General features: G+C 39.1%; 1 protein-coding gene across 12 annotated transcripts in view; it reads left to right on the forward strand.

Annotated features, from left to right (window-relative positions):
- The window catches only part of SOX5 (SRY-box transcription factor 5), a 651,412-nt gene that overhangs the window by 451,968 nt on the left and 184,366 nt on the right, over positions 1 to 15,078 (forward strand). For 6 of the 12 annotated variants that reach the window (XM_064515931.1, XM_064515936.1, XM_064515914.1 and 3 more), the window contains one exon: positions 11,759 to 11,848. The exons of the other annotated variants lie outside the window; for them this stretch is intronic. In XM_064515931.1, the coding sequence (XP_064372001.1) occupies positions 11,759 to 11,848 (90 nt within the window). The remainder of the gene's footprint in view (positions 1 to 11,758; positions 11,849 to 15,078) is intronic. 12 annotated transcript variants of the gene reach the window in all.

Here is a 15,078-nt window from a genome sequence, read left to right on the forward strand (position 1 = left end):
CAGAAATAAAATTGTAAAACATATTTTCAAAGAGTATTTTAAAATCAGCACTGTTCTAGAGTAGTGATTCTATCATTATAATAATTAGCTAATAACAGCAAATATTCTGGGCCACTGCAGTGTTTCAGGTCTACAGTCTCCCACTTTTTTGGAGAAAAAACTGTCACATAATCTCAGTATTATTAGTATTATTATTTAATCCCTGGTGTAGTAGTCCTGAGAGGTATAAACTCAGACTGGGATCTTTTGTGCTAGGTTTTCTACAGACAAGCTGTACAAGAAGACCCTGCCTCAAAGCCCTTAGTCTAAAGGTGGTCTGACAGAGAAAATCTGAGCCGGGGAAAAGAGCAGTGAAATGTCGGGGTGGGGGCCTGAGTCTGGATCGTCTCAAGCTCACTCCAGTATCCTCACCAGCACCGTGGATGCGTAGATACAGAACTTGAACTTCGCAGCTTGGGCCCACACCTAATTAAGTCTGTCTGTGGTGGAGCGAGTTAGTGAGTGGGTGTATATTGTCACAAGTGTACTAGGGGCATCACTCAGTGCTACACTAATTAACCAAGTTTTTGTGAGAGGTGACAAAACAAAGCTTTGGGATTTCTATCTTTGCCGCGGTTGTAATTCAAGTAAGAGGAGTAAGATGCATTAAATAATTTAAAAGCAAACTTGCTTTTAATTGCGGACCACATTTTTCTCATAAAATCCCTGTGACGTTTGGCTAATGAAATGAGTTGAACTGTGGCATTATGGCTATAAATAGCACATATCAATTCTTCCCTTGCTTATTCCAATACAATCCCATTGGAGTTAACAGAATGAAGTATTCAACAACAAAGTAGAATTCGGCCCACTTTGTACGACAGTGGGCTGAAAAACCTGTTTATATCATTTCTTTCTCTTTTTCTGTTTCCTTTTTTATTTCTGTAAATGAAGACTTAGCTTTTTAAAAAAGAGTTTCTCTAAATTCCCCAAATCCTACTTTATAAATATACAACACTTTTAGATGAGTGGCTTCTAAAAATACTAGAGTGCTGTTTTTCAAACCACTTTATAATAATCCAGATTTGATCAGTGTTTTAATTAAAAAAACGTTTTATGACAATCTTAGCTTAAGCATAAAATTCACTTAAGCTGGAGGCGCTTAGGCCCTGCTTTACAAATATGCATTAAAGCAAACAGTAAAAGTTAAGCACATACTAAATGAATTTCTAATAAATACTTCTCAGCAGTAAGAGTGGTGGTACATGTTTTCCTATAGTGTAGATGGTGCCAAATAATTAAAAACTGAGCTGTTTAACTTTGAAATGTGCGTTGTCCATATATCAGTTGCTACATTAAAAGAAGTACTTTGTTGGGTTTATTGGAAATGATAGAGTTGCCATATTAATTCAAATCAATTGTCTTTTGCGTCTTGTCTTTTGCCTCTTTAATACGTCATTACTGGAGATGAGCAGGGAGACCTTCCGAAGAAGGAAAATGGAGGGCAAAATGTTAACGAAATAAATGCTTAATGCGCCTAAATGGGCATAGGCACCATTTCATGTCAGTAGGAAGAATTCCAGCCTGCTCTTTGGAAACAATCAATTTATGCCTGAAGCATATGATTTGATCGCTTTTATCTTAGCACACATACCTTCAAATATTATTATTGGTTGTAAAAGTTTCTAGATCCTTTGGATAGCCTACCAGCCACAATATTTTACTCTGTAATATCTTGTCAGTAAAAACAAGTGCCAAACAACCTGAACAAGGGAATGAAAAGCTAAAGTTGAAAACCATATTCAAAGTTAAAAATTGTGCCAAAGATGCACACACTCTCTACACGAATGGTTTTGCCACTTGTGTTTATAAAACAGATCAAGGCCTACATGTCAAGTTTAAATTTGCAGATTTCTGGCAGTTTGTGTGTAAACACCAAAGTAACATTACCATTGCTTTAAACATGGCTTTGTTTGCTTTAATATCATACAAATTTTACTCTTACATTAAATGTGTTGTTGAGTGTGATGAAGCTAGAGGGTAATATCTCATTTGAGTGCAATTTTTGTCATCCTTCAAAACTATGGTAATGCATTTGATGATTCTTATCTGTACTTCAATGTATGTGGTTATCTTTCTTATTTTCATTCTCATACATATCTATAGCACTGTCTAGATCTGGAAGATTTGATTTGTTGTATATGTTCAAAGAATAGAAAAACTTATCTTGTGTTTTTATTACATTTTTCTGCAATCTTCTTGTAGACCTTGAAATTGAAGCTGGCACATTTGTAAATATCATTTTCTTTCTTGGATCTTTTGAAAGTTGATTTTCTCTGTAGGTAAATTAACCTGCGATTCAAGCAGTGACTTTGGCAAAATCAGCACAGTGGGGTATGGATACGAGGATTTTTCAGAGTTCTGAGTTAATAATTCCACTGTACTCCTGTGTATGGATTTATCATTCACCTAATTGTATTTAATATAATTGACAAAGAGCAAGCTTTGCTTGCTAGAGATATGGAGAAATTCTGCCAGAGGATTCAATATTTGGGTGAGAACTGAATGAAGAGATTCTCAACCCATTCCTGATACGTGAATTTAATTGGTCACCTGCCTGTCTTTCTGTAGGAGTTTTTTACTCCATTACAAAATTGAGTAGAGTAATTCCACAAAGCCACAAAGGAATGTTTTCAGTCATAATTACTTTTTTTCTAAAATGCTCTCTTTTCAAAGCAATATTCTCTATTTGCCCTGCTTGAATTTTAAAGTCATCAGAAGACTAGAGAGGTTTTTTCTATATACACATGCATAGTTAGTGATGTCTTTTGAGGTCTCAGTGTATGGAAGAAAAAACCTATAAAAATGTGCTTTCATTGTTCCCTCTTGCACACATGGGATGATTATTACTGCACTGTGAGGGTTGTGTGTTTCATATTTATTAAACGCTTCGTGTTGGAATAGAGGTACAGGTTAGTGTTATTTATCATACTTATTTTCCTTATTCTTGATGATCAACATTAATAATCTGTTAGAAGTGTGTATATGAATTTTGGACAGAAGAAGAGGACAAATTCTTTTGAAAATGGAATAAACTTAACAGTGAATGAAAAATGCTTCTGCATTAGACTATGCATTAATTCTCGTGCTGCTTTTATCCTAACAGGGTGTCCACATCTTAGACTAAAGCCTGAGGTAGCGTGTTTCCCATGTGGGAATTTATTTCTGTCCCTGCCATATTTTCACATGCATGTTGTTTCTGTTGAATCATGCTGTACATCCTAGGATGGTCATCTGGCTCTTGATCTAATTAAATTACAAACTTAAGGGACATACATTCTGTCAGGTTAGTTCAAGGCTTGAAGTAACACTTAAGCCTGTACTCCCTGGTTCTCTCTACTACCTAAATGTTGGTTCTCCCTTTCATTTTACTGTGGAGCAGCCAACTTGCTGTCCAAATGCGTCGAGGATGGCTCACACTGAAATACTGCTTCTGTTGACAGTTTGGCTACAACTGGACCTCGCTCTGTAAGACTTGAGCCCTAAAGACAATAAAGACGCAGCCTCAGATTCCATTATTTTTCCTGGTCATATTTCTGCTTGGCTGCAGTAGAATTATGTAAAATGCTAAAGAAATAGGGACTTTTCATAAAAATGCAGTGTGTGGAAGCACTTTGTTTCACTGTAATACTGTGATCCCCACTACAAGAATTGTTTGGAAATCTTAAAATATTTTTTACAACATTTTTATAAAATTTTTGTCACTTTCTTTTCATCAGAAGGTCTCTGCAACCTGAGCTTTTTTTTCCAGCTCTATTACTTTTATTACAAACTTAATCCTTCAAGGGCAAGTGATGGATAGATTCATGCTCAAAATACTGTAGTGAGTGACCATGCTAAACACCTGCCAGCTTTTACAGGTTGGTCTTCAGCAAGCACCCTTTGCAAACACCACTCTCCCTAAAGCACACACATGATCAGATAATTAAACCGCTGGCAACCTTTCAAATTCAGACATCCCTAATTCCCTAACCGCTTTGCCGCCTCTGAATCCGGTCAGCAGCTCAAAGCCCGGCAGTCTCGCTCCCGTCGGTTGCCAAAAGCCCTCATGCCCCGTTCAGCTGGTGGACAACGGCGCTCGCACCTTTGCGGCGGCTGACGCCTGGACCGAGCGCGGTTTCCGTGCACTCCCCCCAGCTGTGAGACCCTGGTCACCTGCCAGCTGTGGGATCATCTTTCCTCAGCAGCAGTTTTGATTGTCCTTCATCCCGCCAGGCAAAACTTTTTACCAGTCTGTCTGTCCCCCACCCCCTCCCCGACCTTTCCCAGCACCGGTCTGTTCCCTCAGTAACAGCTTTGGCTTATCAGGCCTCTCTGTTTCTTTCGAGGTTATACCATGTGTTTTAGGGTTCTTCATTTGTTTTGGGAGAGCATCTAATCTTTTGTTTGCTTTACCACCCTTAAAATACAAGGGAAAAAAGAAAACCACTTAAACATTGTTGCTCCTTTCTTGATAGACAGCTCTGGGCTAGAGCCTCTGGGCTAGACAGGGAGCTCTCCAAACAGCAGGAGAATGGAAGCTAACCTTTTACTGTAATGACGTGAATAGTAGTTATTGGTAGTGATTTCTTTTTTGTCGTTGTTTGTTTTTTAAATGGGATACTCAATACATGAAAGCACATTTAATAGATTAGTATACCATGGGCAGTGGAGCTTTTTTTCTGAAATAAAGATTTTATTACCTGGCTGAGTCTTCCCTTTATTAGTAACTTGCAATTGCTATGTTAGCTTTTTCTTTATGTTCCCTATATAAAGGATATTAATGTGCCTGATGGTGGTAGTTTGAGGAAGTGGTGTTTGTAAGCTGCAGGAAATGTGCACTGAAGGAAATACAGGGCAAATCCTGCCTGTAGACTCAAATGTTGGTCATCCAATAAGCCAAATTTGTCCTCTGAGTGACTTAAAATTAGTTGGGAAATGCCGTCCCCGGTTCTGTTTGTTCCCAGTAGACAGAGGGAAACAACGGTTTTGTTACTGAGCAAGGCGGTGGCCCTAAAACAAGAAGGACTGGCCATGAATAAAAGTGGTTGGGAAATTAGGAGGTTTTTAATCATTAGAGCAGTGGGGGTCTGGAGAAAGCCTTTGATCAGTATGTCTGAACAAAACACCAAACTGTTTTTACAGAAGAGCTCTGTAAGCTAATGGAAAGCATCAGGTAACGTGCTGGCTGTAATATCAGAGGGACAAACCTGATGACCTCAAAGGCCCCTTGCAGTCCTGTACTGCTATGTAATATCTGTATGCAGTGACGAAGAGAAATAAAATCAACAAGCCATGGGATTTATTGTGCGTGCATCCAAAGGGCTACTGTAAGTCCCAGGGAGTAATAAGAATGTATGATAGTAAAATATGCATTACAAATATTGAAGCATATCACAGTTGTCTGCATTTTCTTAACTCTCTCTGAAGACAGTACTGAGAGAGGCCTGTACTCATTCACTGTTCACTTGACAAAATTTTGCATTATCATCCAGTAGAGCTGTCTTTTACAAAAGAGTCAAAGGAGGTTAGACACTAAAATCCAATGCAAATTATGTTTAGAAATGGCAGCTTAAACTGTCAGATAGCAGGAAAATAATATTGCCTTTGTTATTTTTGTGCTCTTACTGTTTTCCCTAGCTCTGGGGCTGCGCATTTTAGTCTGGACAATTGAAGTTTGTAAAGTTAAAAGCAATTGAAAACAGACAGAAAGGGGAACTTTAGGCAATTCCATTAGTATGAATTATTACCAGCATCTTGGGTAGCATAAATTATATATTTTTTTTTATTGGCACTTATGAAAAAATAACAGCTATTGATTAGGCCTGTCAAGCCCTCATGGCCTGACAAGATATCTTTAGTGTAGTCATGTGGGCAAAAGCTAGAAATGTTGCTCAGAGAGTGAGATCCTCTACAATCATCTCCTCTTATTGTTATTTTTAGTGTTGGGTTTTTTTTAGATGTACTGTATACAGTAGAACCTTTTTAAAACCTCACTTAAGATCTCCAGATAATCACCCTCGCAAGGCTGCTTCTGAGAGATTTTCAGCAAACCTTTTTAAACACAGCAATATATTGATTTCTGAGGGGGGGTAAGTGGGAGGTTGCTAATCTGGGCACTTGGGTCAAAGCTAGTGTTCCTGTCCCCGATTCCTTATTTTAGTGGGAGTGGGCAGCAAGTGTAGGCACATCTCTGTCACTGGTTAAAACTTGGTTGTTAGTTTTTGGTGCTGGCAGTCTGAAAACTGTGAATGTTGTATCTTAAATGTTGAACAGATTTTTACTCTGATGAAATGAAATGAGGGACCAAAACTGACAGTAGTAGGAAGAAGTATTTCAAAGGTGACAGTGAGAGGATATAGCTATTTGTTTTCATTTTCAAATCTGACCCAAGGAATGAATATTGTAATGTTTGCAAAGTTCTTATATTTTGGGGCTGAATCTAAGTGTATTAGACCGAGATGGGCATATCTTCAAACTTCCTATGTATTTTATTCTTAAGGCTCATCAGGTTCTCAGGTGAAAATGGTGGGAGAGATGGGTTTTTGAACAGTTTGGATTCCAGAGATTTTCTTGTCCCTCTTAGCCTATTTTCAAGATGTGGAATGACAGGGAATGCTCCTAGCCTGGCTGTTTGAGGATCTCCTTTATCAATGTAGTCCATGTTTAAATCTAACAGCAGCCTTTGATACTTCAGCAACAGGTGTTGTTAAATCATCTCTGATCCCTTCCTGAGGTGGATGGCATCGCTCTTGGGTGCTTCCCTATTTTCTTTCCTAAGTAATTCCAGACAGTTGTGGTCAGTTGTTCATTTGGTGTGAGGGAGGCCATGAATTTCCTCATGTTATCTGTTCAGAATTCATGGGAAACCTTTTGGAGATGGGTAGTCTGTGGTAACAACCACAGTATGCAGGCAGAGCTCATCAACATATTGGTGGGTGGGAAAATTTGTCATATTTTTGAATGTAGTATTTTTGTTGCTTCTCTTCTTTGGAGTTCAAAATGTTGTGGAGGTTATGACTTAAAAAAGCCAGAACTAGCTCATGTTCTAATGAAAGGAAAAAGCTCTGGCTGCTGGACAGCTTTGTGCTCTGGTCAAGTAGCTCAAGTAGGTCAAGCATAGAGTTAAGAGCAAAACCTGAAAAAATAATTTAGACGAGAGTGTCAGACATTTGGAAAGGATTTTAGCCATGATTAAGGGCTATTCCAGGCCCCCCACCACATTCATGACAGGCTCTTTCCCTCCTTTGCCAAAAAGTTCATAGCTGGGACTGCTTGTGGTCTGTTATCTACTCCTGGAGTTTCAGGTGGCATTAGTAGCTAAAATTGCCTTTGGTTGGCTGTGCTTGGCAGGCATATTGCAACATTTCCATTTGGATCTGGACCCTACCACTGTAATCTCCATCACTGTGATTTGTAACTGAGATTGTTACAACACATTGTGCAGAGGGTTGATATTTAGCAACCACAAAGATAATCAGTCTTGCAGAATGCATCTGCTTTCTTGTGGATGACATTAGCCACAGGGGACCTGCTGGACCTGGTGTTTGACACCTTCGCTAGCTTCTCATTCATTTCCCAGTGCAGCTCAAACAGGTGCTGGCGGTTGACATAAAGCCCTAATTGGCTCCAATTGCACCTGGCTCAGCTCTAGGACAGAAGACGCTGGCTCTGCTGCTGGCCTTCTTAGGTGACCTGGGACAAGCCATTTCATCTTCTGCCCTATCTTCCCCACTTGGGAATGATGATGTCTTTCCAACTAAAGCTGGAAATCTGCACAACTGTTAGGACATACAGGGACTTCATCAGGTCTGACACAGGCAAGCAAGCATTGTCACACCAGCTGATCTAATGAAGGACTTTACCTTTCCTTATATATCTTACTTCACATATACCCTTGGACCATGCAGCCAGAACAACACTACTACTGTAATGATAATGACCTCTTTTGTAAAGCACTGAGATCTAATGATGAAAAGCTCTATGCAGGAGCTGGGTATTAGTGTTATTCTCTCCTAAAGTGTCTCCTCAGTCCTAATTGGGACCCTCAAAGTAACAGACCTCAAAGTAATTGTCTTGGACCTGCCAGCAGGAAATTTTGACAGGTGCTGCTTTTATTTGTCCCAATTTCCCTGAGTCTGAGTTCACCGATTATTCAAGATATAGTGCAAGGCCCAAGTCTTTTCTTAAGTTTTTGTATCAGGAGAGTGATTGGAGTACATCAGTTTGCTTTGTAGCTTTTTACAGGTATACTAAGATACTGAGCTGAAATCCTGGGAATTGCGTACTGCAACAGTTAGATTATATTTATCACTATCACTCTTGGCTTAATTGCTATTGCTGTCCCATAAGAGATTTGTATCCTTTCTGTCCTTACAAGTACTACCTTAAAATACTGTATCCATAGCTCTCCTGCTGAGATTTTTTGTGTGCCTCCTTTATTCCTCTCCCCTGTTGATTTTCAAACTCTTTCAAGGACTAAATTTAAATCAAAGGGCCTGTCTTTGACTTTAATAAGCTTTTAATAAAATCTGAAAAAATGCCACCAACACCCCTACAAGAGCAGTTTTTATGAGGCTTTGCCTCCCTGCTCTAACCCCACAAGACCCCATTTTCTGTTCTGTTTCTGCTTCCCTGCACACCTGGCCATAATTAAGTACTCTTCGTTTTTCTTTCAGTCTTAGCCTTGTTTTCCAAAACACAGTGTAATGTAGTATTGGGGGGAGCTTATAAAAGAATTAACTTCAAGTAAAGTAGAGACTGGCTGTATGGTAAACATGCCACCCAATAAGAGACTTATTTTAGGTAACTTCAAAAATGTTGCCTGTTTTGAAGCCTCGGAAGTCTCCTTTACAGTGGGATCATTAGTTTTCTTTTCGCTTTTTTATTTTCTGTCACGTTCCCCACCCTAATTTTGTTTTAATGAAGAGTTACTAGTACGTGAGGATTTTCTCAAGAGTCCTAGAAGTGGGGCTGTATCGAGTTGAACAGCAGATTAAACTGGTTAATAAGAACAGATCCCCCCCAAATGGAAACACTTCAGTGGGGTTGGGAATGAAAAGGCAAATATGAAAGGGAAAAGGAAGGGACTGCAACATGGACATCGCACGTCATCTCTCTTTACTTTCAGGTAGAAGCTGGCACAGCGGCTTTTAACAATCAGCCCTTGTGTGTTTGTGTGTTTTCCTTCCTTCCATGTTGTTTCACAGTTATCTGTTAGTAACAGCAGTATTGTTACACACAGATTAAAAGACAGGCAGCTTTTAGGCTCCCTGACAGTTGGCCAGAGCAGAGATTAGAGATAAAAGTTAATCCCGTGAGGTAATAGCAAAAAAAGAGTACAAAGACATGAGATGAGCTGATAATGGTTTGTTTAGGTAAGAAGGCTTCCCTTTCCTTGGCGACTGGCTCTTGCTCAGTAGTGCACTGAGCAATCGCTTCCCAAATCCTTTCTAAGGGTTATAACAGTTAGCAGTGGGCTGGGAGAGAGCAAGGGGAAAAATATGGCAGCCAGCAGTGGCAAAAAATAATGAAATCATTCTAACCGTAAGTGGAAGGTGCTGGGCCATGGGGGAGATGAGAGACGTTTTCTTCCATAGCTGCAGAGCTATTAGTCAGTTAACACTAGAATGGAGAGAGATTAAAACACTTTCCAGTCAGGGCTGAAAATATCAGAGGAACTTGTGCTCATGTTTCTTCTAAAGGAAAATAATTAAAAAATATATAACAACATGAACATGACATGACTAAGAGTGGTTGAAGTGTTAAAAGTCTGATCAGTTAAAATTAAGTTACATTTCTCTGAGTTTAACTGTTCCTGGCTGCTTCGTTATACCTATTGCCTGTTCAGAGCATAAAGTTTTCAAAGATTTTCTTGTATTCCATATGTTTAGGAATGCTCTTATATCTGCATGACATCACAAATTCAAAATTCAAATTCAAATAAAGCATCCCTTTACAGTCAAGTTATGAAGGAATATTCAGCAGAAGATTAGGAACATGAAACAAGTGAGTCTTTACTTCAGTACAGCCCTATCATTTTGCAGCTAACACAGATAAATACGTGTTTGAAACAGAAGCTATCTACCAACAACTGGCAGTTCAGCACTTTGCTGCAGTCTCAAAACCAAAGAAGCTGAAATTCGTATCTTTGTTTTTTAAACAGAGATTAAAAAATGAAAATAGCAGCATCCAGATTCTTGAGTATAATAACATGTTCCTGAAATGAACAATTAGCAAGCTAGAATTATTGAACTTGCCTTATAGATGGCTATTGCAAACACCATGCCAAGAAGTGAACTGTAATAGAAATACAGATGTGCTGTGTTAGGGCACCTGGCCAGCTGAATTGAGGGAAGAAAAATTTTGCCCTCGCATTTGCTGCTTTGCACTTCTCTTCTGATGAGGGCATGAAATTAGCATGAACACCAGAAAGCACAATTATAAATAGAAGAACTCCAGAGTTACCATAAAAATGTGTTTCATCAGGTACAGTTTATTCTAATCTCTGAATTTCTTTAGTTCCCATAAGAATACATTTCAAGGAGTTAGTAAATCAAACTGATTTTTTTTTTTCTGTCAAAGGCTGAATAGCTAGATATTCATTAATATCTCACTTGGAATATTAATGAAAGTTATTTGTGTGATCACAATAAATAGGTCTTGGGAGGAGAAGTGCTGAGAAGGTTGGACACTAACCAGTCAAAATTTCTCCCTACACTTAGAAAGAAACAAACCCATTATTTTTAAGACAATTTAAAATATCATAACAAAATACTTCGATCATTCACTGGAGTATTTCTTTTTCTTTCAGAGTCTGTGGGACAGACTGGGCTAATAATATTTCTAGATTAGTGTTCAAATTCCTGAAATCTGAATGGTTCATATTCGTCTTTCAAGACACTTCCTCTGAGGTTTGAGACAAAAATATTAGTTAGCAATCAGTAAGTACTGGCCAAAGTCTTCTTTCTCCAGTTATACATAACTGAAGTGTTTGCAAGAAGCCATCTATCAGTGTAATGAAAACACTGCTCCACTGGTGACGACTTTACTTAAGTTCCACCGTCTTTCAGGAAGCATCCGTTTCCTCCAAATGCAGATGTACAGACTGAGGAGCATTATGCGTTAGGGAGCAGCAGATTATCATCTTCTGATGTCTCTGTATCAAGCCGTACGGATTGAGAAACATAATTTGAGATCCTCGCACTGTTAAAATAACACTGAGGCCAAGACTTCATATAAAGTAGAACATTTGGGAGCATCTTGTGTGGTGAGCAGACCTTCAAGTATTTGTAAGATACTAATTTGTTTGGTGGTAGGTGGAAATTTTCACTTGCAAAATTCCCTCCCTCCCAAAAAGGGCATTTTTTTCGTAACAGCACTTTCAAAGCTGGGTTTTTTCTTTGCTGCAAGTCTTTTTCAAATATGACGCAATATTGCATCCACTTGAACTCCTGTAAACTTGCCAAGGTGTGTCATGTCCTGATGTGTTGTTTTGTTTTTTTGTCATAGAAATTCCAGCCTCATTTTCTCCTTTTCATGCTTGACTGAGCAGGAAAAAGAAGTCAGGGTCTAGAGAATGTCCTTTTCCGAAGGGGCTCAGCCAAGTTGCTCTTCCTTAAATAATTCTGAAGCTTCTTGCTTCAGGCTGAGTTAGATTAGTAGAAGGTCAGGTTATGAAGTTGTAAGAAGTTGTAAGAAACTGTGGTAACAAAATTTAGCCTCAATTTTTTTTCTTTAGAACAATTAGACAAGAAAAGGAAACAGAAGGAGAAATACCAGCCTCTCCACTTGCCAAAAGAATTGTCACATTCCTCTCTTCTGTTCCGAGGTAATTCACATTTTTGGATAACAACTTACCATAGCTTTAATAAACAGTGCTAATATGATTTGTTTCTAATGGAATCTGATAGTGCACATAGCATGCAGATAATTGGTTTAGGAGTAAATTGATGGGAGGGTTTTTCTCCAGTCTCTCTTTTCTATCATTTGCTGCCACTGTGTGTCATTCAGGGTCCAACTCAATCAAGAGTCTATTACTAATAGCTGAACAATGTGGTGCCTACAGATCTTTTATGATGCAAAAGTAGGCAGTTGCATTGTGCGTGTTTCAAAAGGCATGACATAAAAAAAGAACAAAAGAAGGAACTTTTCTTTAAATACAGGCTTTTGGATGGGAAAGTGAATCCTTGGAAACAGTTTTTGGCCATGAATTTCTTATTTAATATCCTAAATTGAGTAATAGGGCTTCTTCAACAGTTCAATTTTTTACTGAGAGTCAAAGAAATGATGTGCAGTTGGGCTGTCTCTCCATCTGGTATGTCAGGGCTGCAGTTTGCTTCATAGATACAGGATTCCAAATATTTCTCTGTGCTCTACACTTTCCTTGCAGTCATTAGCTCTTCTCCTTTACCAGTGCAACTCAGTGCTTCACGTATCCCTAGCATTTCCCAAACTGAGGAATGAGGAAGTAAGAATTTAAGCGCACTGCATCACAATTTGGTACCATCAGATTCAACTTTGTTTATATGTATCAGGGGTTGGTATCAGAAGCCTTATCAGTCTTCAGAAAAGAAATACAGATTATCCAAAACCTGTGTGGATCTTTCAAAAAAGCAAACCAAACCGTTTTTGGAAAGTCTTACTCAGATGAATGACTTTCTCTTGACTTACTGGGCTTGTTCTCTCTAGGACCCAGGGTGCTATTTACATGAATAGTATATTTCATGTTCTTTTGAAGTGAGGCACAATGGAAAAAATCTTCTGGTTTCCATTGTCACAGTCAAAAAGACTCCACAGAATGATGAGTTGATATGACCCTCAGTTTCAATAATATTCATATATTTGTGCACTTTTTTGACTGTGATAATCTATAAATAAATACGTAGATTCCACAAAAGTAGTCTTTTTAAAAATGTTTCCTCTGTGTCTGTTGATTTGCATGGTCAGACATGCCAGAGAAGTAGGTGGATTTTTGCAGTGCTTTAGTACATTTGGTCTGGGCCAAAACAATGAAGTCTGAAGCTACAGAAAAGTGAGGGAGAAAAAAAATATCCACGAGCTTTTATGTCGGGATCAAAATCTTTTACTTGAACCACTATTTCCTAACTGTAAAAACCTACCATGTTAAATGAAAATCAGCTTTTGTGATCAGGGATCGAATTGTGTTGTGTGTAATAAATTTAGCTTCACCGTGGTACCATCACAGATTGTACTGATCAACTTAACAGTCATACCTTTCTCCCGGTAATAGCAGTGTATAAGTAAATGGCAGTGACTACGTGTTGCCCTTCACAGGACTGTGTGCTTGGAAGTGCAGTCTGATCACTGATAGAACATCTTCACACTGAATCAAACCAGCTTTCGTATGCTGTATAGTATAAAATCATAAGGGAAAATTTTGTCTTTGGTGTCTTGTACTGTTTTCTATTAGCAGGGCAGTAGAAAACAGAAGTGGAAAAAAAAATGACAGGAATGCCTTTACCCCAAAAAGTGGATCTGCAGAGGAGCTTCAGTCATTTTCCTTTCTTGCTGTTTTCAGAAACAGAAACTTTTATATGGGGATGATCAATCTGATCAGCTAAAATAGTCTTTCACAAAAAAAGCTTTTGAGCAAAATCTCCATCAGTCATTCACAGGAAGATTAAGGGGACTTCAGTACTATTTTTTTCAGTCTTTTCCAAACTCCTACATGTCTGGGTTATAGGTGGGGTCAGACTGGGAAGTGTTAAAAACCGGAGGAGAACAATTTTTAGTATGTTCAACATTTAGCCAAAGTAAGAAGAACTGTCCAGTAGTCTGTTCTAGTAAGCGAACCTTCCTGAAAGTTTAAGAGACCCAAGTGATTCAGGGAGTCTCAGTAATGTCTATAATTTTAAATAATTATCTGAACTTTCAAAGTTTTAAAGGTTATTCCCTTCACTAACAGTGCAATATGTTCACAGTGGCTGGTAACGTAGAGAGCACGCAGTTTTTACTCTGTTGACTCCTGGCTACTGTTCATGCACCGCTCTGTATTCTTGATAGCAAATTGATTTAACTTGCAGCAGGAAAGGGTATGCATGGGGGTGTGCGTGTGTGTGTGCATGTGTGCTGTGCGTGTGTGTGTGTGTGTGAGCGGGAGGGAAAGAAATGTGCCTGTATGAAGTGTACCAGCGAGCAAGGCAAGGTTACTGAATGGCAACATTTAGGCATTGACTGTGACATTGTATTAACCTTTTTAATGGATGTATGTAATAAAGTGACATGTAAATGGAGCACAAGGGGAGATATGACACTATATCTGGAAAAGGATAAAACAGTCAGTGAATACTGGGCTATTATAGCAGTTTGCAAACCTTGGATAAACTCAGTCAGCGGTTGTATAATTGGTTATTCAATCCCGACCCTTGTTCACAGCTCAAAGCCAGGAACACTGAGACCTGTTGCCAATTTGAGTGAATGCAGTGACTGTACTCGGCCGGGGCCTAACACTGGAGCCAGGCCTTTTCCTGTGGGCTGGTTTCCACCATGTCTGGGACTGGCGCAGTGACAGTAGCCCTTTTGTTGTGAAAGGCTGGCTGGTACTCCCCTCCTTTGCAAAATGTCTAACAGCTACAAAAATATAAGAAAATAGGAAAAGGGACTTACTGTAGCTTTTCTCTTACTGAGTTAAATGTAGAGGCTTTGAAAAGCAGGCAAAGTCCAAGCAATAAGGAAAACTGAAGCATACTCTGAAAAGTTAGGGCTAGATAAGGAAAGCATCATGTTCTTCCAACATACGAAACAAACTGTGTGGAGAAAAATACATAATACGAAAAACAAACTATGTACAGAGCAATGTCCTCCTGCTCGGTTTCAAAATACTCACTTCTGCGTGTGGAACCAACTCCCAGCGTGTGCTGAGCAGCTTGGGATGCACATTCTAGAGAAATGACTCCTGTGGGCCCACTGCGATGGCCACGAACACGAGTGCCAGAACTTCTGGGGGGACCCGCTCTGTAAAAGTATTTAAAATGTGGATGTCATCATCAGGGGGTTGTTTGAGAACCACTGGTACAGAGGTTGTCCCTCACATTATGG

The sequence above is a fragment of the Dromaius novaehollandiae genome, chromosome 1 (genome assembly GCF_036370855.1).
Source record: "Dromaius novaehollandiae isolate bDroNov1 chromosome 1, bDroNov1.hap1, whole genome shotgun sequence".
Lineage (NCBI taxonomy): Eukaryota > Metazoa > Chordata > Aves > Casuariiformes > Dromaiidae > Dromaius > Dromaius novaehollandiae.